This window comes from Tachyglossus aculeatus, chromosome 10, assembly GCF_015852505.1.
Source record: "Tachyglossus aculeatus isolate mTacAcu1 chromosome 10, mTacAcu1.pri, whole genome shotgun sequence".
NCBI classification, from domain to species: domain Eukaryota; kingdom Metazoa; phylum Chordata; class Mammalia; order Monotremata; family Tachyglossidae; genus Tachyglossus; species Tachyglossus aculeatus.
The window spans coordinates 49,195,629-49,218,667 of NC_052075.1; the positions used below are offsets into that span (position 1 = coordinate 49,195,629).

Genomic DNA, 23,039 nt, shown 5'->3' on the forward strand with positions numbered 1-23,039 from the left:
TGCCAATTTGGACTTCCCAAGCACTTAGTCCAGTGCTCTGCACATAGTAAGCGCTCAATAAATACGATTGATAATGATGATGTTGATGATGAAACTCATTGGCGTGTGAATCCAATCATGCTCTCCCCTCCTTCAGAGCCTTATTAAAATCTCGTCTCCAAGAGGCCTTCCCCAATTAAGCCCTCAATCAATCAATCAATCATATTTATTGAGCGCGTACTGTGTGCAGAGCACTGTACTAAGCGCTTGGGAAGTACAAGTTGGCAACATATACAGTCCCTACCCAACAGTGGGCTTATAGTCTACTCATTTCCCTCATTTCCACTTCTCCCACTCCCTTCCGCTTCGCCCTCATACTGGGATTTGCACCCTTTATTCACCTCACCCTCGGTCCCGCCGCAGTTTTTTCCGTATTTGAAATTTATATCCGTCAATGTCTCTCTCCCCCTCTAGATTATAAACTCCTTGTGGGGCGTGAACGTGTCCGCCGGCTCTTTTATCGCCCTGTCCCAAGCCCTTAGTCCGGGGCTCGCGACTAAGCGCTCCGTAATTACAATTGATCTGAAAAACAGCCAGCTTATGGTTTGGACGAGGCAGGAATCGTTTCAGGTTAACAAATCCAATAGATGACCCGTCTCCGTGCTGTGCGCCGTTAAAGATTCCCCACTTTGAGTCCGCCGGTGATTTATTGTAAGAACTTACTCTTCATTTCAAGCGTTTTATGGATTGAGATTTGTACTCATAACGTCTCCCTTACCTTGAGCCTTAAATTAACTTCTGCCTTCGCCGCGGATCCCTTGGCCACATTAATTAGCGGTTCCTAGGATCTTCTCCTTTTTTAAAACTGCCTGGGTTAAAAAATTTTTAAATGACATCATAAAAATAAAAATGATAATAAAATGAAATAAAAATGATAATAAAAATAAAAATAATAAAAATGAATTTAGAAATGACATATTTATATTTACCCTGGTGCTTAGAACAATGCTCTGCACATAGTAAGCATTTAATTATTACTATTATTATTATTACTATTACCTTTGGGCAGGGACTGTGTCCAATAGCTTTAATTCTATTTGTTCTGATGACTTGACACCTGTCCACATGTTTTGTTTTGTTGCCTGTCTCCCCCTTCTCGACTGTTAGCCCGTTTGGGTGGGGACCGCCTCTGTATGTTGCCAACTTGTACTTCCCAAGCGCTTAGTACAGTGCTCTGCACACAGTAAGCGCTCCATAAATACTATTTATGAATGAATATATGCCTGATTTTGGGGGTACATACAAACTGGAGCATACACCACCGTTATGGTGATTAATAGGAAGATAGGCCTCTTGCCAATGTTAACTTGACTCTAGGGAGAGAAAACGTTAGCGATGAAACCTCCGCATCTTAGTCATGGGTGTCAGAGGTCATGGGTTCGAATTCCGACTCCACCACATGTCTGCTGTGTGACCTTGGGCAAGTCACTTAACTTCTCTGAGCCTGTTATCCCATCTGTAAAATGGGGATTATGACATGAGCCCCACGTGGGACAACTTGATCACCTTGTAACCCCCCCAGCACTTAGAACAGTGCTCTGCACATAGTAAGCGCTCAACAAATGCCAATATCGTTATTATTATTATTATTATTATTATTATTATTATTATTAATCAGTCCATTTCCAGTATTCCAAAGTCATCTCCTGGCTGTTACCTTCCCCAAACTATTGTCTCCCTGAGTTACTGATGTCCGTCTAGCGACATCCCGGGGTACTTGTCGACTGATGAGGTAATAATAATGACAGTGGCATTCGTTAAGCACTTGCCCCGGGCCAGACACTGTACTAAGCACCGAGAAGCAGCGTGGCTCAGTGGAAAGAGCCCAGGCTTTGGAGTCCGAGGTCACGGGTTCGAATCGGCTCCGCCACATGTCTGCCGTGTGACATTGGGCAAGTCCCATTCAGCCCTCACTAATGTATCTTTGTGCTCTGTCCCTTCTTCCTCTGTGTAATTGATTTTAAGATCTGCCTCACCCGCTGAGGACAAGAACCGTAGAGAAGCAGCGTGGCTCAGTGGAAAGAGCCCGGGCTTTGGAGTCAGAGGTCACGGGTTCAAATCCCTCCCTCTAGGCTGTGAGCCCACTGTTGGGTAGGGACCGTCTCTCTATGTTGCCAACTTGTACTTCCCAAGCGCTTAGTCCAGTGCTGTGCACACAGTAAGCGTTCAATAAATACGATTGATTGATTGATTCTCTGGGCCTCAGTTCCCTCATCGTGGCTCAGTGGAAAAAACACGGGCTTTGGAGTCAGAGGTCATGAGTTCGAATCCTGGCTCCTCCACTTGTCAGCTGTGTGACTTTGGGCAAGTCACTTCACTTCTCTGTGCCTCAGTTGCCTCATCTGTAAAATGGGGATTAAGGCTGTGAGCCCCCCTGTGGGACAACCTGATCACCTTGTAACCTCCCCAGCGCTTAGAACGGTGCTTTGCACATAGTAAGCGCTTAATAAATGTCATTATTATTATTATTATTATTATTATTATCTGGGAAATGGGGGTGAAGACTGAGAGCCCCACCCCCCCGTGGGACAATACGATCACCTTGTAACCTCCCCAGCACTTAGAACAGGGCTTTGCGCATAGTAAGCGCTTAATAAATGCCATCATTCATTCATTCATTCATTCAATCATATTTATTGAGCGCTTACTATGTGCAGAGCATTGCACTTGGGACAACTTGATCACCTTGTAACCACCCCCAGCGCTTGGAACAGTGCTCTGCACATGGTAAGCGCTTAACAAATGCCATTATTATTATCATCATCAATCGTATTTATTGAGCGCTTACTGTGTGCCGAGCACTGTACTAAGCGCTTGGGAAGTACAAATTGGCAACATATAGAGACAGTCCCTACCCAACAGTGGGCTCACAGTCTATCATTATTACTAAGCGCTTAGGAAGTACAAGTAATACTCTCGTATTTTCCCAAACACTGTAGCATGGCCTAGTGGAAAGAGCAGAGGCGTGGGAGCCGAGTCCACCACCCGTCTGCTCCGTGAGCTTGGGCAACGCACTTCCTTTCTCCGAACCTCCGTTCCCTCATCGGCAGTTGGGGAATTCCGTGCCCGTTCTTCCTCCTCCTTAGACCCGATTTCCCGGATCTGCTCCAGCGCTTATTACAGCGCTCGGCATAGAGTCGGCGCTTCACAAATACCATAATTATCATCACTACTTAACACGGCGCTCTCCACACAGCCGGTGCTCGGTAAACGCCGTTGATTGATCGATTGGTTTCAAGTTATTTTTCCTCAGCCGAGGAACCTTTTGAACTTGCGGGAAGCTTGAACTGTTCATCTCATACTATCAATCAATCAATCCATCGTATTTATTGAGCGCTTACTGTATGCAGAGCACTGTACTAAGCGCTTGGGAAGTACAAGTTGGCAACATATAGAGACGGTCCCTACCCAACAGTGGGCTCACCGTCTAAAAGGGGGAGACAGAGAACAAAGCCAGACATACTAACAAAATAAAATAGATTGAATAGATATGTACAAGTAAAATAAATAAAGAAATAGAGTAATAAATATGTACAAACATATATACAGGTACATATATGTACCCCTTTTAGACTATGAGCCCACTGTTGGGTAGGAACTGGAGAAGCAGCGTGGCTCAGTGGAAAGAGCCTGGGCTTTGGAGTCAGAGGTCAAGGGTTCAAATCCCGGCTCTGCCACTTGTCAGTTGTGTGACTTTGGGCAAGTCACTTCACTTCTCTGGGCCTCAGTTCCCTCATCTGGAAAATGGGGTTGAAGACTGTGAGCCCCCCCGTGGGACAACCTCATCACCTTGTCACCTTCCCAGTGCTTAGAACAGTGCTTTGCACATAGTAAGCGCTTAATAAATGCTATAAAAAAAAAAAAACCTGTATATGTTGCCAATTTGTACTTCCCAAGCGCTTAGTACAGTGCTCTGCACACAGTAAGCACTCAATAAATACGATTGATGATGATGTACAGGTACATATATACTAACATAAGCTATTATTGGCTTGATTTAACTCGGTCTTCTAAAAGTGCAATTTTATTCAAGTGTTGGGTGTTTTTTTTTTCCCCCTCCAAAAGAGCCTGTTTTAAAGTTTCAGTCAGGTTTGTAATTTGGGCCTTTCAGGGAATAGTGATAAAAAGTGAAATTAAGTTGTCAAATGCGAACTGGTGTTCTGTCCTCGGTGGCTCCAGTACGGTTCTAATTCTGCGAATTTTGCTGTTTATTTCGGCACATGGGGATGCAACAGGGACCGTTGTCACAGAGGCAGCCGCGGAGGTGTCTAGAGTGCTTATGGCGAGCCCCCGTGGGACAACCTGATAATAATAATAATAATAATAATAATAATAATAATAATGATGATGATGATGATGATGATGATGATGGCATTTGTTAAGCGCTTACTATGTGCAAAGCACTGTTCTAAGCGCTGGGGGGGATGCAGGGTGATCAGGCTGTCCCACGTGGGGCTCGCAGTCTTAATCCCCATTTTACAGATGAGGGAACTGAGATGCAGAGAAGTGAAGTGACTTGCCCAAGGTCACACAGCAGACACGCGGAGGAGCTGGGATTCGAACCCACGACCTCTGAGCTCTTTCCACTGAGCCACACTGCTTCTCTAATCACCTTGTAATCACCCGAGCATCTTGTAACCTCCCCAGCGCTTAGAACAGTGCGTTGCACATAGTAAGCGCTTAACAAGTACCATTATCATTATTATTATTATTATTCCCACCCGGGGGGCCGGATCAAAACGGTGCCGGCAATGGAAGGTTTTAGCCATCTTCCATTTCCCAGTGAACGCGCGGAGGTCCGACCCCTCTTGAGAAGACATAGGCCGGCACGTGGTGAAATAATGTAGAGCAATCAATCAATCAATCGTATTTATTGAGCGCTTACTGTGTGCAGAGCACTGTACTAAGCGCTTGGGAAGTACAAGCTGGCAACATATAGAGACGGTCCCTACCCAACAGTGGGCTCACAGTGAGCAGCCCTTCCATTCTGGAAGTGAACCAGCCGTTTGCCTGTGGAGAACCGATTTCTCGCGTTTTTCAGGTTGTGCTGGAGAAATGGTCCGTTCATCCCCCTTCCCCTCAACGGAAGATCCCAGCTCTTCAGCCTGGAACTCCCAGACTCTTTTTCAATCAATCAATCAATCAATCAACCAATCAATTGTATTTATTGAGCGCTTACTGTGTGCAGAGCACTGGACTAAGCGCTTGGGAAGTCCAAGTTGGCAACATCTAGAGACGGTCCCGACCCAACAGCGGGCTCACGGTCTAGAAGGGGGAGACAGACGACAAAACATATTAACAAAATAAAATAAATAGAATAGATACGTACGAGTAAAATGGTGTTTAAGCGCTTACTATGTGCCAAGCGCTGTACTGCTTGGGGAAGCAGCGTGGCTCGGTGGAAAGAGCCCGGGCTTTGGAGTCAGAGGTCATGGGTTCAAATCCCAGCTCCGCCAACTGTCAGCTGCGTGACTTTGGGCAAGTCACTTAACTTCTCTGGGCCTTAGTGACCTCATCTGTAAAATGGGGATTAAAACTGTGAACCCCCCCCCCCCCCCCGGACAACCTAATCACCTTGTAACCTCCCCAGTACTTAGAACAGGGCTTTGCACATAGTAAGCGCTTAACAAATACCATCATTATTAGAGAAGCAGCTTGTCTCAGTGGAAAGAGCACGGGCTTTGGAGTCAGAGGTCATGGGTTCAAATCCCAGCTCCGCCAACTGTCAGCAGCAGGACTTGGGGCAAGTCATTTAGCTTCTCTGTGCCTCAGTTCCCTCATCTGTAAAATGGGGTTAAAACTGTGAGCCCCCCCGTGGGACAACCTAATCACCTTGTAACCTCCCCAGCACTTAGAACAGAGCTTTGCACATAGTAAGTGCTTAACAAATACCATCATTATTAGAGAAGCAGTGTGGCTCAGTGGAAAGAGCGTGGGCTTTGGAGTCAGAGATCATGGGTTCGAATCCTGGCTCCGCCAACTGTCAGCTGTGTGACTTTGGGCAAGTCATTTAGCTTCTCTGTGCCTCAGTTCCCTAATCTGTAAAATGGGGATTAAAACTGTGAGCCCCCCCTTGGGACAACCTAATCACCTTGTAACCTCCCCAGCGCTTAGAACAGAGCTTTGCACATAGTAAGCGCTTAACAAATACCATCATTATTAGAGAAGCTGCATGGCTCAGTAGAAAGAGCATGGGCTTTGGAGTCAGAGGTCATGGGTTCGAATCCCGGCTCCACCAACTGTCAGCTGTGTGACTTTGGGCAAGTCATTTAGCTTCTCTGTACCTCAGTTCCCTCATCTGTAATGGGGATTAAAACTGTGAGCCCCCCGGGGGACAACCTAATCACCTTGTAACCTCCCCAGCGCTTAGAACAGAGCTTTGCACATAGTAAGCGCTTAACAAATACCATCATTATTAGAGAAGCAGCATGGCTCAGTGGAAAGAGCATGGGCTTTGGAGTCAGAGGTCATGGGTTTGAATCCCGGCTCCGCCACATGTCTGCTGTGTGACCTTGGGCTAGTCACTTAACTTCTCAGAGCCTCAGTTCCCTCATCTGTAAAATGGGGGTGATGACTGTGAGCCCCACGCGGGACAACCTGATCACTTTGTAACCTCCCCAGCGCATAGAACTGTGCTTTGCACATAGTAAGTGCTTAGTAAATGCCATCATTATTATTATTATTAGTAAGTGCTTAATAAATGCCATTATTATTATTATTATTATTATTATTATTACTGCACCCTGTTTCCCCTCTTCTGCCTCCTTGCTGCTTGCTCCTCCTTCGCTCCCTCATTCTTCTCGTTGCAGGAGGGGTTTAGCAACTAGACATTTCTTAGTCATTAACCATTCCTAAGGCCATGAGCTTTTGGAATTCCGAGTCTGATCCCGAAACTTGCATTTGGACTAACGAGCAGAGTATGAGTGATTTGGGAACACATAAATTGTGTATCCGGATCCTACAAGAGGAAGCGGGATATGGGCTAGGGAATGCTGGCCAAGAACGGTTATTGCCAGCCTACTAGCAAGAGCGTAGGCTTGGAAGAGTCAGAAAACAGGGGTTCTAATCCCGGCATTGTCACTTGTCTGCTGTGTGACCTTGGGCAAGTCACTTACCTTCTCTGTGCCTCAGTTACCTCATCTGTCAAATGGGGATTAAGACAGCCCCAAGTGGGACAACCTGATTACCTTGGATCTACCCCGGTGCTTAGAACAGTGCTTAGCACATAGTAAGTACTTAATAAATTCATTCAATCGTATTTATTGAGCGCTTACTGTGTGCAGAGCACTGTACTAAGCGCTTGGGAATTACAAGTTGGCAACATATAGAGACGGTCCCTACCCAAAGCGGGCTCACAGTCTAGAAGAATACATTATGATGATGATGATTATTATTATTATTAATAAAGGGTAAAGGAGCGAGGCCTTCACATCGGCAAGGACAGGCAGTGCAGGCTAGTGGAGAGAGCATTGGCTAGGAAGTAAGAGGTCCTGAGTTCTAATCCTATAACCCAGTTGCCCGGGGTGCGACCTTGGGGACGTCACTTCACTTTTCAGGTCTTCAGTTTCTTCATCTGTTAAATGGGGATTCAAATCCTTTTCTCTCCTGCTAAAACTGTGAGCCTCATGTGGGATTCCTCATCTGTTAAATGGGGATTCAAATCCTGCTCTCTCCTGCTTAGACTGTGGGCCTCACGTGGGACAGGGACTGTGTCTAATCTGATTATTTTGTATCTACCCCAGTGCTTAGGACAGTGCTTGGCACATAGCAAACGCTGCATGGGGCTGGGAGTCAGGAGGTCATGGGTTCTAATCCTGGCTCCGCCACTTATCTGCTGTGTGACTTGGACAAGTCACACTTGACTTCTCTGGGCCTCAGTTACCTCATCCGTAAAATAAGGATTGAGACTGGAGCTCCACATGGGACAGGGACTGCCTCCAACCCAATTTGCTTGTATCCACCCAGCGCTTAGTACATTGCATGGCACAAAGAAAGCGCTTAACAAATGCTATAACTATTAAATGCACTCATTGTTATTATTACCCTTGTAAAGAACAGGAGACGAGCAGTTTATGAAGAACCCATTCATTCCTTCCTCTCCCCCTCGCCCCCCTCTCCATCCCCTCCATCTTACCTCCTTCCCTTCCCCACAGCACCGGTATATATGTATATATGTTTGTACATATTTATTACTCTATTTATCCATCCCCTCCATCTTACCTCCTTCCCTTCCCCACAGCACCTGTATATATGTATATATGTTTGTACATATTTATTACTCTAGTTATTTATTTTACTTGTACATATCTATTCTATTTATTTTATTTTGTTAGTATGTTTGGTTTTGTTCTCTGTCTCCCCCTTTTAGACTGTGAGCCCACTGTTGGGTAGGGACCGTCTCTATATGTTGCCAACTTGTACTTCCCAAGCGCTTAGTCCAGTGCTCTGCACACAGTAAGCGCTCAATAAATACGATTGATGTTGATGATGATTACCAAATGTTTCAATGCTCCCTTCGTCTACTCATTTATACTCCACTGGCAACACACTTCCTCTTCTGTTGTGAGGCACTCGGGGACAGAATAGCCCTCTTCCCAGCACCTATCCTGGTCAGCTTGCTTTTCTCCTTTTGGAGGGAAAAAAGCAGCATGGCCTAATGGAAAGAGCACAGGCCTGAGAATCAGAGGACCTGGGTTCTAATCCTGGCTTATCCACTCTTCTGCCGTGTGTCCTTAAACAAGTCACTTCTCTGGGCTTCAGTTTCCTCATCTGTAAAATGAGGATTGACTGTGAACCCAGGGACTGTGTCCAACCCAACTATCTTGTATCTACCCCAGCGCTTGGCCCATAATGAGCATTTAACAAATACCTTAAAAAAGGAAAAGACAATTCCAGCCCCTTTACCCATATTTTCAGGAGAAATTCTGAAAACAATCTTAGCAGGAGGTAATTCTCTTGTGGTAAATTTCACTCTTCTAAAATCTTCGGAAGCCTGCTAATTTGGAAAAATTGATGTTGTGAAAGGAGAGCATCTGTTTCTCTTGGAACCCGTTAAGTACTTTTTTGTGATTTTTTTTTTTCCTCTTTCTTTTAAGGTGTGGAATATCAAACAGATGATTAAACTGACCCAGGAACACATAGAGGCCCTGCTGGACAAGTTTGGAGGAGAGCACAACCCACCATCGATCTATCTGGAGGTGAGATTGTGTGTGTATGATGCTTAAAGGACCTGAGAACAGAGTCAGAATTGATGGGGAAAACGGTGCTTTGAAGTAGGGCCCGAGGACCACTCATTTTGCAAAAAGGCCCTCAGAGTGCCCTTCGAGGAATGCTGTCTGAATTTCTTGTGGCCAAAAAAAAAAAGCAAACAAACTGCGAGTTGTAAATTCGTGGTAAAAAGGGCCCTTGTAAAGAGCAGGAGACGAGCAGTTTACGAAGAACCCATTCATTGTATAACGTGCTCTCTTTTTTTGGCGGGGGGCGGGGAGGGAGAAGAGGACGTTTCCTCGGGAGGTTGCACCTGTCAAAAAAAAGTTCAGCTTTCAGTTTTATAAGACTGACAAAATCGAGACCAGTCCGGTCACCTGAAACCTTGACCGCCTTTTAACTTTAGCCGTGCCTCTTCCCCTCGTCATTGAAAAAGGAAAGTGCAAACGGTTGCAGGCTGGAGCATTCCTCCGTAACTCTCACGCGACTGCATGATAAAGGCCGTTCTAAAGAAGTGATATTTCAGAATGTGAAGACTGTGGTACCTAAACTGAGCATTTGCCCCCGTTAAGACCACGCTAGGTTCCGCCAGACTTGTGTGTTTCCAACACGCGTTTGGACCAGGACCCGATGGTTGACTGGCCCTCCGACTCCGTGAGCCCATTAGGGCTCGGCGTGACCCTCTCCTCGGGCAGGACGGATCGAGAAAACAGCGCGGGTTATCCTGATGCGAGGTTTCGCAAGAACGCAACCCTCGCATTGTAAGAGAGCTGCAAGTACAGTAAATATTTATGGGACCGGTTAAGGGATGACTTTGGGTCAAGCACCGTACTGATCGCTGGGGATAAATCCAAGGTTATCGGGCCGGACCCGGTCCTCTCCGACGTGGGGCTCCCAATCTAAGTAGGAGGGAGGGTTAGAGTCGAAGTTTACGATGAGAAAACGTCATTCCCGGAAGCGGAGAGCGGCCAGGGCTGGGGATGACAGAGTCCAGGAGTGAGAAGAGATGTACCGGCTGGGCAGAGCGAGAAATATACGAGTGTAAACTTGAGGCCTGGGGGAAATTGGCCCCCTCTTTCCTCTCCCTCCCACATAATCACCTGGCAGCCCCCCGGTGCGGCCTTCCTGCTTCCGAGACCTCTGTGACCCACTAGGGTATATATACCCTACCCTTCTCCCTTTTTGCTAGACTTGAGGGTCACTATTGGCCCATTGAGTGCAAATCCTAAGCGCTTAGTACAGTGCTCTGCACACAGTAAGCGCTAAATAAATACGATTGAATGAATGAAATCCAAACAGAAAACCTTGGTGGCCGAACCTGGGAATCCGGTAGACGCCTGAATCCAAGCCTCCTGGATTGGAGTGTTGGCCAAAAATATTTGCTACGTAGATGATCATAACAATAATAATAATAATGATGGCATTTATTAAGCGCTTACCATGTGCAAAGCACTGTTCTAAGCACTGGGGTGGTTACAAGGTGATCAGGTTGTCCCTCGGGGGGCTCACAGTCTTAATCCTCATTTTACAGATGAGGTAACTGAGGCCCAGTGAAGTGACTTGCCCAAAGTCACACAGCTGGTAGTTGGCGAAGCTGGGATTTGAACCCATGACCTCTGACTCCAAAGCCCGGGCTCTTTCCCCTGAGCCACACTGCTTCTCTATGACTCAAGACTTAAAAGCCCAGGTGAACAATAAAACCTTGAATTAACTCCAGTTAGTAGAATGGGAATATTAATCTTCGCTGATTACGGAGAAAATTCTCATTATAAGGAACCGCAGGGATTGTCCACAAATCCATTCACTTTGAAAGGTCATAAATACTCAAAATGGCTCCAGTCGATACCAGCCTCCCTGTCTCACAAGCTCATAGCCTTGGCTGCGCCCGTATATCTTTCTTTTTCAACCCGTGTATGCAGTCTGTCACCAAATTCTGTCGGTCTACCTTCCCAACAGCTGTAAACGCCCCTTCCTTTCCACCCAAATCCCTGCCACTTCAGTCACTTCGCACATCCCGCTTTCACCTCTGCATCGGCCTCCTCGGTGACCTCCCGGTCTGTTGGCTCTCCCCGCTCCAGTCCATTCTCCGCTCTGTTCCCCGGATCATTTTGTCTGGAAAACCCCTCAGACCACATCTCTCCTCTCCTCAAAAACGCCCATCCATCTCCACATCAGGTGGAAACTCCTTGCCATCGGCTGCAACCAGTCAACCGTATTTACCGAGCACTTACTGTGCGCAGAGCACCGTACTGAGGGCTTGGGGAAGTCCAATAAACCAGAGTTCAGTCAATCAATCAGTCGTATTTATTGAGCGCTTACTGGGTGCAGAGCACTGTACTAAGTGCTTGGGAAGTACAAGTTGGCAACATATAGAGATGGTCCCTACCCAACAGTGGGCTCACAGTCTAAAAGGGGGAGACAGAGAACAAAACCAAACAGACTAACAAAATAAAATAGATATGCACAAATAAAATAAATAGAGTTGGAAGACAGTCCATTCCTTCAAGGAATCGGCTCTCCACTCCTCCCTCACCTTGCCAATCTCTTACTTCAACCCAGCCCGCTCTTCTAACACCACTGTACCTCGATCTCATCCTTCTCACTGACCCCTCTGCCCAAATCCTCCTCCTGGCCTGGAATTTCCACCCGCTTCCTTACAGACCCCCCACTCTCCCCACCTTCCGAGACCTCTAAAATCAGGAAATCTTCCCCGACTAAGCTCCCGCTCCCTAACTAAGCCCGCCGTCGATTTTTACGTACGGTGCTCTGCACACAGTAAGTGCTCGGTAAATACCGAGAAGCGGCAGGGCTTAGCGGATAGAGCGCGGATCTGGAGTCCGAAGGACTTGGGTTCAAGTCCTGGCCGTGCCATTTGTCTGCTGTGGGACCGTAAGTCACTTCTCTCTGCCTCAGTTGCCTCATCTGTTACGTGGGGATTAAGATTGTAACCTGATCACCTTGTAGCCTCCCCAGCGCTTAGAACAGTGCTTTGCACATAGTAAGCGCTTAATAAATGCCATCATTATTATTATTGTGAGCCCCACGTGGGACAACCTGATCATCTTATATTCATTCATTCATTCATTCAATCATATTGAGCGCTTACTGTGTGCAGAGCACTGTACTAAGCGCTTGGGAAGTACAAGTTGGCAACATATAGAGACAGTCCCTACCCAACAGTGGGCTCACAGTCTAGAAGAGTGGGATCACAGTCTCGAAGAGGTGTATAGTAATAATAATAATGGCATTTATTAAGCGCTTACTATGTGCAAAGCCCTGTTCTTAAGCGCTGGGGAGGTTACAGGGTGATCAGGTTGTCCTACGGGGGGCTCACAGTCTTCATCCCCATTTTACAGATGAGGGAACTGGGGCCCAGAGAAGTGAAGCGACTTGCCCAAAGTCGCACAGCTGACAAGTGGCGAAGCCGGGATTTGAACCCATGACCTCCGACTCCAAAGCCCAGGCTCTTTCCACTGAGCCACGCTGCTTCTCTTATCTTCCCCTGCGTTTAGTGCTTAACAAAATACCGTTAAAAAAAAATGCATCGATCGATGTCCGTGTCCCCCATCTGGTCTGGAAGCTCTTTGTGGGCAGGGATTTTGTCTACCGACTCTTTGGTTTTATTATATGCTCCCAAGGGCTTGATGGATTTTTTTTGTTGTTTTCTGTATCCTCTCGGACATCTTCCATCTACTGCCAGTTACTATGGACCCCAGACAGGGCTTTGAAGATAAACCATCATCATCATCAATCGTATTTATTGAGCGCTTACTATGTGCAGAGCACTGTACTAAGCGCTTGGGAAGTACAAATTGGCAACATATAGAGACAGTCCCTACCCAACAGTGAGAGCGTTCACGGCCTTCCCGGTGTGGAAATGTGGACTCAAAACTCACTGAAAGCAGAATCTCAGGTGGAAGCGGTCTGGAGAATAGGAGGAGGGCGTTTGGAATTTTGATTTTTTTTTTTCCCCAAAAAATTTTTTTTCCGAGGAAAAATAGCCCCACGCAGAGAGGAGTTCTATGAAGACTTTTAAAAGTTCTTTATAGTGATTCTTCTTGAATATATTGTGCAAGTGAGGCCAAGAAAAAGAGTAATTTGGGAGTGCATGGGTGTAGAGGTGGGAGATCACGCTAAGGAAAATGGCAAGCAACCAAAATAGAAACCCGGGATTGATAGCTTTCAGAAATAGAAAGCCACAATTAAGGGTAGTCAGGAATATTCAGTAAAGCCATATCTGAAGGTGCTGAAATGTGCTGTACCTTTGATGGCTTTGAATTGAAGGAGAATCCACTGAGTGCTTTGTTGAAGATGGGTTTTTTTTGTTTGATCGGGTTTTTTTGTTTGTTTTTAAGCACTTACTATGTACCTGGTACTGTACTAAGTGCTGGGGTAGATACAAGCTACCCCAAGGTTGGACACAGTCCGTGTCCCACATGGAGCTCCCAGTCTTCATCTTCATTTTACGGATGAGGGAACTGAGGCCTAATAATAATAATAATAATAATAATAATGGGAAGTACAGGTTGGCAACACGTAGAGACGGTCCCTACCCAACAGTGGGCTGACAGTCTAGAAGACATCATTAACTAAAGAAGCAGCGTGGCTCAGTGGAAAGAGCCCAGCCTTTGGAGTCAGAGGTCATGGGTTCAAATCCCGGCTCTGCCACTTGTCAGCTGTGTGACTTTGGGCAAGTCACTTCACTTCTCTGTGCATCAGTTACCTCATCTGTAAAATGGGGATTAAGTTTGTGAGCCCCACATGGGACAACCTGATCACCTTGTATCCTCCCCAGCGCTTGGAACAGTGCTTTGCACATAGTAAGCGCTTAACAAATACCAAAATGATGATGATGATGGCATTTCTTAAGCACTTACTATGTGCAAAGCACTGTTCTAAACGCTGGGGAGTTTACAGGGTGATCAGGTTGTCCCACGTGGGGCTCACAGTCTCAATCCCCATTTTACAGATGAGGGAACTGAGGCCCCGAAAAGTGAAGTGACTTGCCCAAAGTCACACAGCTGACAATTGGCAGAGCCGGGATTTGAACCCATGGCCTCTGACTCCAAAGCCCGGGCTCTTTCCACTGAGCCACGCTGCTTCTCGTAGTGAAGTGACTTGCCCAGGGTCACACAGCAGACAAGCGGCAGAGCCGGGATTGGCACCCAGGACCTTCCAGCTCCCAGACCCAGGCCCTATCCAATAGGTCACGCTTTTAAGAAGTCCTTTTAAGACGCATTGAGCAAAAAAGGGCGACCAAAGACTTGATACTTCAGCTGTAAAGTAGATGACACCCGAGATATTAAAGTTAAGAGGCCAAGAAAAATGAGAATTTAAACACGTTTGGCTCCCCCGCAGAGCCGAAGTTCGCTGGAGCGTCTAAAAGGGGTAACAGTGTAGCAAAGCAGATCAAACAGCCATTTTCACAGTGGATACTAATAATAATGATGGCATTTATTAAGCGCTTACTATGAGCAAAGCACTGTTCTAAGCGCTGGGGAGGTTACAAAGTGATCAGCTTGGCCCATGGGGGGCTCACAGTCTTCATCCCCATTTTACAGATGAAGGAACTGAGGCTCAGAGAAGTGAAGTGACTTGCCCAAAGTCACACAGCTGACAACTGGCAGAGCCGGGATTTGAACCCATGACCTCCGACTCCAAAGCCCGGGCTCTTTTCCACTGAGCCACACCGCTCCACTATTGAAGGTGATCTTCAATCTAATCTAAGGTGATCTTAGAAGGCTTAGTGGTCTCCTTCGGATCAGTTGGATCTTCTAAATCCCAGCAGGATCCTTTTTGTGACTGGCAGAAACTTGTTGCCAAGTGAAGCAGCGTGGCTCAGTGGAAAGAGCCCGGGCTTTGGAGTCGGAGGTCATGGGAGTGTAATAGAGTTGGCACAGACCCGATTCGTGCCCTCGGGAAGCTTTCTGTCTTCATGGGGAAGGCAGACATTAAAATGAATTGCAGAGGGGGAAAGCGGTAGAGTATAAGAGTATGCACCTGGGTTCTTGGGCAAGCCATGTCACTTCTCTGGGCCTCAGTTACCTCAGCGGAAAATGGGGATTGAATCCTCCCACCACCTTAAACCGTGAGCCTCGTGTCCAACCTGAGTGGGATATTCATTCATTCAATCGTATTTATTGAGCGCTTACTGTGTGCAGAGCACTGTACTAAGCGCTTGGGAAGTACAAGTTGGCAACGTATAGAGTAATCAATGGATAGACCTTCCCCAGCACTTAGAACAGTGTCTGACACATAGTAGGCACTTAACAAGTACTGTTAAAAAAAAAAAACCCGAAGGGATCCCTCGAAAACGATGTAGTAAAGTGGACGAAGGCCTAGCAGTGACTACCGCTGAGGACATATGGAAGTGGCCAGTTGTATCATCCCGGGCTCCGGTAGTGTCCAAGCCCCATTCCTGGAAAAACAAATCAAGTCCATATGCCCCTAGACGTCTACCCTTCTAGACTGTGAGCCCACCGTTGGGTAGGGACCGTCTCTATATGTTGCCAACTTGGATCCCCAAGTGCTTAGTACAGCTTAATAAATGCTCAATAAATACGATTTATTTATTTATTTATTTATTTTATTTATTTATTTTATTTATTTATTTTATTTATTTATTAAGTAAGCGCTCAATAAATGCGATTGAACGAATGAATGAATGAATGCCCCGCTGACAGTAAGTCTGGGAGGCAGGCGGGCGTGCTGGAACCGTCGATTGCCCTTAAACAGAAATACTTAATAGCAGACATCCGAAGCCCAGCATCAGCTGATGTTACCGTCCTCCGCTCCCCTCTCTGCCGTATGCTTCGTTTCATTCCCAGGGCCGAGCTGATAACTTTGTCCAACCGCGCGTTATTAGCGGGAACACACAGTCCCGAGGTCTGAAAGAAGCGAGTCCAGAGTGAAACGCAGTTGGGCCCAGAAGTGCCTAGAAACCACTGGTATTTATACACTGCGTCTTTCCGGGGGCCCGCTTCAAGCACTCGACAAACATCGAACTGTTACAACATACCAGCGAGGCATGTAACAATTATTATTTATTGCGCCGGCTTACATAGTCCCTTGGCTCTTAAGAGCAGGCTGCTGTGGGTGGTGGATTTGTTTTCCAGAGTCACTGGGGGACACGCCCAGGGGTCCAGAGCGAGCCAGAAGAATTCCTGGGAAGGCAGCTCAGCTGTTTGGATTTAAGGCTAGCGCTTGGGGGTCTCCCTCTCTCCCTCATCTTCTTGCCCAACCATCCCTTTTGGGTTTCCTTGCTTCTCTCTCTCAGCGCAGACAACTTGGCTTCGACCCAGCAGGGTCTCTGCTGTCATTCATTCTTCATTCAGTCATTTATTGAGCACTTACTGTGTGCAGAGCACTGTACTAGGTGCTTGGAAAGTACAGTACGGCAATAAAGACAGATAATACCTGCCCACAACGGGCTTCTCCTTCCTGTTCTAGGCCCCCCGATGATCCCTTCAGAACAGTGCTTTGCACATAGTAAGCGCTTAACAAATGCCATCATTATTTATTATTACTATTCAGATTCCAGTTTGTCTCAAAACCGCCCTTACGGGCCCAGTACAGAGCGTCGCGTCAAACAAAAGCATAATTGGGGGCCTGGGGTAATTTAATAGCCCGGCAAATATTTTCTACTCGGGCTTGTCAGCGGTGCCCCAGTTTTGCCTATTTGCCCCCACGCTCTCCTTTACTCTTCTCATCGTCTCCCTGCCATTTTTAGACTGTGAGCCCACTGTTGGGTAGGGACTGTCTCTATGTGTTGCCAATTTGTACTTCCCAAGCGCTTAGTACAGTGCTCTGCACATAGTAAGCGCTCAATAAATACGATTGATTGATTGATTGATTGATTCTGTTCTCCTCTTACCGCTATATTTATCTAGCTGAGAGTTGGAATCAGGGCCTCCTGAAACAGCCACTCCAGTTCTGTTGGTTAAGGATTTTTAGACTGTGAGCCCACTGCTGGGTAGGGACTGTCTCTATAGGTTACCAACTTGTACTTCCCAAGCGCTTAGTACAGTGCTCTGCACACAGTAAGCGCTCAGTAAATACGATTGATGATGATGATGACCTGACGGAAGAACTGCCGTACTGAATGACTGGACCGTCTCTATATGCTGCCAGCTTGTACTTCCCAAGCGCTTAGTACAGTGCTCTGCACACAGTAAGCGCTCAGTAAATACGATTGATTGATTGACTGATGATGAACATAGGCTGGGAGTGCAATGGAAAAACAGCAGTGGCGTTAACCCAAGTAATTTGAAAGAGAATTTAACTCTTCTTGGTATTCGAGCCCCTTCCTTCCTCTCCCCCTCGTCCCCCCTCCATCCCCCCCATCTTACCTCCTTCCCTTCCCCACAGCACCTGTATATATGTATATATGTTTGTACGTATTTATTACTCTATTTATTTTACTTGTACATATCTATTCTATTTTATTTTGTTCGTATGTTTGGTTTTGTCTCCCCCTTTTAGACTGTGAGCCCACTGTTGGGTAGGGACTGTCTCTATATGTTGCCAATTTGTTCTTCCCAAGCGCTTAGTACGGTGCTCTGCACACAGTAAGCGCTCAATAAATACGATTGATGATGATGATGATTCCCCTTAAAGCTGAAGAATGCCTCCGTCTGGAAGGAGAGGCATATGAGATAGAGTAAAAGCGTTGGAGTGTTATATATGCTCATTCATTCATTCAGTCGTATTTATTGAGCGCTTACTGTGTGCAGAGCACTGGACTCGGCGCTTGGGAAGTCCAAGTTGGCAACATCTAGAGACGGTCCCTACCAAACAGCGGGCTCACGGTCTAGAAGGGAGAGACAGACAACAAAACAAAACGTATTAACAAAATAAAATAAATAGAATAAATATGTACAAGTAAAATAAATAAATAAATAGAGTAATAGACTTCTAGACTGTGAGCCCACTGTTGGGTAGGGACTGTCTCTCTATGTTGCCAACTTGTACTTCCCAAGCGCTTAGTACAGTGCTCTGCACACAGTAAGCGCTCAATAAATTGATTGATTGATTAATAAGTATACATATATACAGGTGCTGTGGGGAGGGGAAGAATTAATAATGGTCGTATTTGTTAAGCGCTTACTACATGCCTAGCACTGTTCTGAGCGCCAGGTTAGATATGAAGGTGATCAGGTTGTCCCACGTGGGGCTCACAGTTACGCTCGCTAGTGAGTAATTGCCTTTTGGCTTAGTCGGTGGTATTTGAGTGCTTGGTGTATGCAGAAGGACTGGACTACTGAGAGCTCACCTCCTCCAGGAGGCCTTCCCAGACTGAGGCCCTTCCTTCCTCTCCCCCTCGTCCCCCTCTCCATCTCCCCCATCTTACCTCCTTCCCTTCCCCACAGCACCTGTAGATATGTATATATGTGTGTACATATTTATTACTCTATTTACTTATTTCTTGTACATATCTATTCTATTTATTTTATTTTGTTAGTATGTTTGGTTTTGTTCTCTGTCTCCCCCTTTTAGACTGTGAGCCCACTGTTGGGTAGGGGCTGTCTCTATATGTTGCCAACTTGTACTTCCCAAGCGCTTAGTACAGTGCTGTGCACACAGTAAGCGCTCAGTAAATACGATCGATTGATTGATTCTGCATTGCTCTCACACTTGGATCTTACCCTTTCAGTAAGTCAATCAATCACATTTATTGTGCGCTTTCTGTGTGCAGGGCACCACTCTGAGCGCTTTAAGCATTTCTATTCACCCCAGCCCCACAGCACTTGTATATATGTATATACGTCTGTACATATTTGTTACTCTATTTATTTTACTTGTACATAACTACTCTATTTTATTTTGTTAGTATGTTTGGCCAACTTGTACTTCCCAAGCACTTAGTACAGTGCTCTGCACAGAGTAAGCGCTCAATAAATACGATTGATTGATTGATTGATTGATTCTGCATCACCCTCACACTTGGGTCTTACCCTTTCAGTAAGTCAATCAGTCACATTTATTGTGCGCTTTCTGGGTGCAGGGCACCGCTCTGAGCGCTTTAAGCATTTCTATTCACCCCGGCCCCACAGCACTTGTATATATGTATATATGTCTGTACATATTTATTACCCTATTTATTTATTTATTTATTTTGCTTGTACATATCTATTGTATTTATTTTATTTTGTTAGTATGTTTGGTTTTGTTCTCTGTCTCCCCCTTTTAGACTGTGAGCCCACTGTTGGGTAGGGACTGTCTCTATATGTTGCCAACTTGTACTTCCCAAGCGCTTAGTCCAGTGCTCTGCACACAGTAAGCGCTCAATAAATACGATTGATTGATTGATTAATGTCCGTATCCACAATTTATTTTAATGTCCGTCCACCCTCTCTGGACTGCAAGCTCCCGGCGCGGGCAGGGAACGTGTCTACCAACTCTGTGGTGTTGCATTCTCCCAAAATCTTAGTACTCTGCACACAGTAAGTGCTCAGTAGATATGATTGAGTGATAAATCGCCAATTAAGCCACCTTAATTGGACAGTGACCCTGCCCAACCCCAGAGTTGAAGGGCCTGGCCAGCAGAATGGAAGAGCAGGAAACAGAATCAATGAATCCAAGCTTTCCTCGTGAACCTATAGAGAAAACTCCCATTTCCTCAGCCCCCCCACCACCCAATTTACAGTTTTGATAACGTCATAGAAAAATAATGATGGCATTTATTAAGCGCTTACTATGTGCAGAGCACTGTTCTAAGCGCTGGGGAGGTTAGTGCTTCGCACATAGTAAGCACTTAATAAATGCCATTATTATTACAAGGTGATCGGGTTGTCCCACGGGGGCTCACAGTCTTCATCCCCATTTTACAGATGAGGCAGCCAAGGCACAGAGAAATGAAGTGACTTGCCCAAAGTCACCCAGCTGACAATTGGCGGAGTCGGGATTTGAACCCGTGACCACTGACTCCAAAGCCCGGGCTCTTTCCACTGAGCCACGCTGCTTCTCTGTAGAAGGGAGGAAATGTAGACATTCACTTCATCAAAGCAAGCACAGGCTGTGTACCTACCATTTTAATTATCCTGTTTTGGGGGGATACTTATGGTATAACAAATATTTGGGTTCATTGGTCTAATTATTTATATTGGCATTTCCTGTTTTGCAAGCCATAGCCGTTTCTTTTACAGAAACACTCCCGACCCTCTTCAATAGAATTCTTTTTCGGCCCCCAAGATTTAGCAGCCTGTCCTTCGGCCTTTATCCTGTTTACTTTTATTGATTGATAGCTTGCCAGAGGGACTCAGCTTTTCAAACGCCTCTCCAAATTCCAGGTTGTGCTACTTCAATCAATCAAGCAATCAGTCGTATTTACTGTGTGCAGAGCACTGTACTAAGCGCTTGGGAAGTCCAAGTTGGCAACATATAGAGATGGACTCAACTTTTCAAACGCCTCTCCAAATTCCAGGTTGTACTACTTCAATCAATCAATCAATCAATCGTATTTACTGTGTGCAGAGCACTGTACTAAGTGCTCGGGAAGTCCAAGTTGGCAACATATTGAGACGGACTCAACTTTTCAAACGCCTCTCCAAATTCCAGGTTGTGCTACTTCAGTCAATCAATCAATCAGTCATATTTACTGTGTTCAGAGCACTGTACTAAGCGCTTGGGAAGTCCAAGTTGGCAACATATTGAGACGGACTCAACTTTTCAAACGCCTCTCCAAATTCCATGTTGTGCTACTTCAATCAATCAATGTCATATTTACTGTGTGCAGAGCACTGTACTAAGCGCTTGGGAAGTCCAAGTTGGCAACATCTAGAGACGGTCCCTACCCAACAGCGGGCTCACAGTCTAGAAGGGGGAGACAGAGAACAAAACAAAACATATTAACAAAATAAAATAAATAGAATAGATTTGTACAAGTAAAATAAATCAATAATGTTATTAATATATTACTTAACTCTAATCATCATCATCATCGATCATATTTATTGAGCGCTTACTGCGTGCAGAGCACTGTACTAAGCGCTTGGGAAGTCCAAGTTGGCAACAAATAGAGACGGTCCCTACCCAACAGCGGGCTCACAGTCTAGGAGGAGGAGACAGAGAACAAAACAAAACATATTAACAAAATAAAATAAATAGAATAAATATGTACAAGTAAAATAAAACAATAGAGTAATGTTATTAATATATTACTTAACTCTAATCATCATCATCATTATCAATCGTATTTATTGAGCGCTTACTGTGTGCAGAGCACTGTACTAAGCGCTTGGGAAGTCCAAGTTGGCAACATCTAGAGACGGTCCCTATGCAACATCGGGCTCACAGTCTAGAAGGGGGAGACAGAGAACAAAACAAAAACATATTAACAAAATAAAATAAATAGAATAAACATGTACAAGTAAAATAAATCAATAGAGTAATGTTATTAATATATTACTTAACGCTAATCATCATCATCAATTGTATTTATTGAGCGCTTACTGTGTGCAGAGCACTGTACTAAGCGCTTGGGAAGTCCAAGTTGGCAACATATAGAGAAGGTCCCTACCCAACAGCGGGCTCACAGTCTAGAAGGGGGAGACAGAGAACAAAACCAAACATATTGACAAAATAAAATAAATGGAATAGATATGTACAAGTAAAATAAATCAATAGAGTAATGTTATTAATATATTACTTAACTCTAATGGGGCGGGAGGGCATATACCTGAAAGGCCTCCGCCTCAGAAACTATCTTACTTGTACATATCTATTCTATTTATTTTATTTTGTTCGTATGTTTGGTTTTGTTCTCTGTCTCCCCCTTCTAGACTGTGAGCCTGCTGTTGGGTAGGGACTGTCTCTATGTGTTGCCGACTTGGGCTTCCCAAGCGCTTAGTACAGTGCTCTGCACACAGTAAATGCTCAATAAATACGATTGATTGATTGATTGATAAGGACCCAGTCTGGCCTAGGCTTCTTCCCCACCTCTCTTTTACCATGTCCTGAACGAGGGATGGGGAGCATGAACTTCATGGGAGAATATGTTTGTGCATATTTATTACTCTATTTTATGTGTACATATTTATTCTATTTATTTTCTTTTGTTAGTATGTTTTGTTTTGTTGTCTGTCTCCCCCCGCTAGACTGGGAGAAGTTGGGGGAGTGTTTTTGTGTAGCCCATGCAGTCTCCAGGGTTCTGCCGCGATCTCCGAATAAAGACCCCAATTTAACAACGCCTCCCAAACGAAACCCCTCGAATGGCCAGGGCCAGCGTGGTGCGGGCGACTTTGAATTTTGGAAAAACAAATTTTGCAGGAGGAGCCGGACTTCAGCACTTCGCATGGGAACCAAACGGAGGCCGTGAGTCTCACGCAGCCGTGGAATCTCTGTGTCTGACAGAATTTCTCAGCAATCAATAATAAGAATAATAATAATGATGATGTTGGCATTTATTAAGCGCTTACTACGTGCAAAGCACTGTTCTGAGTGCTGGGGAGGTTACAGGGTGATCAGGTTGTCCCTCGGGGGGCCCACAGTCTTAATCCCCCGTTTTACAGATGAGGCACAGAGAAGTGAAGTGACTTGCCCAAAGTCACACAGCTGACAAGTGGCGGAGCCGGGATTTGAACCCATGACCTCTGACTCCAAAGCCCACTGAGCCACGCTGCTTCTCAAGTCCTCGCCCCCATCTCCTGCAGAGATTGGTTCCGTGCCAGCCTCCAGCGAGCGGCGCAGATCTGGGCCACGGACTCCTGGGTCTTGCTCGGCCAAATCAATCGTATTTATTGAGCACTTACTGTGTGCAGAGCACTGTACTAAGCGCTTGGGAAGTCCAAGTTGGC

At 45.7% G+C, this 23,039-nt stretch overlaps 1 protein-coding gene across 4 annotated transcripts in view; it reads left to right on the top strand.

Moving 5' to 3' along the window:
* The window catches only part of BRAF (B-Raf proto-oncogene, serine/threonine kinase), a 155,379-nt gene that overhangs the window by 66,314 nt on the left and 66,026 nt on the right, over positions 1-23,039 (top strand). For all 4 annotated transcript variants that reach the window (XM_038752156.1, XM_038752158.1, XM_038752159.1 and 1 more), the window contains exon 2: positions 9,135-9,236. In XM_038752156.1, coding sequence (XP_038608084.1) covers positions 9,135-9,236 — 102 coding nt within the window. The remainder of the gene's footprint in view (positions 1-9,134; positions 9,237-23,039) is intronic.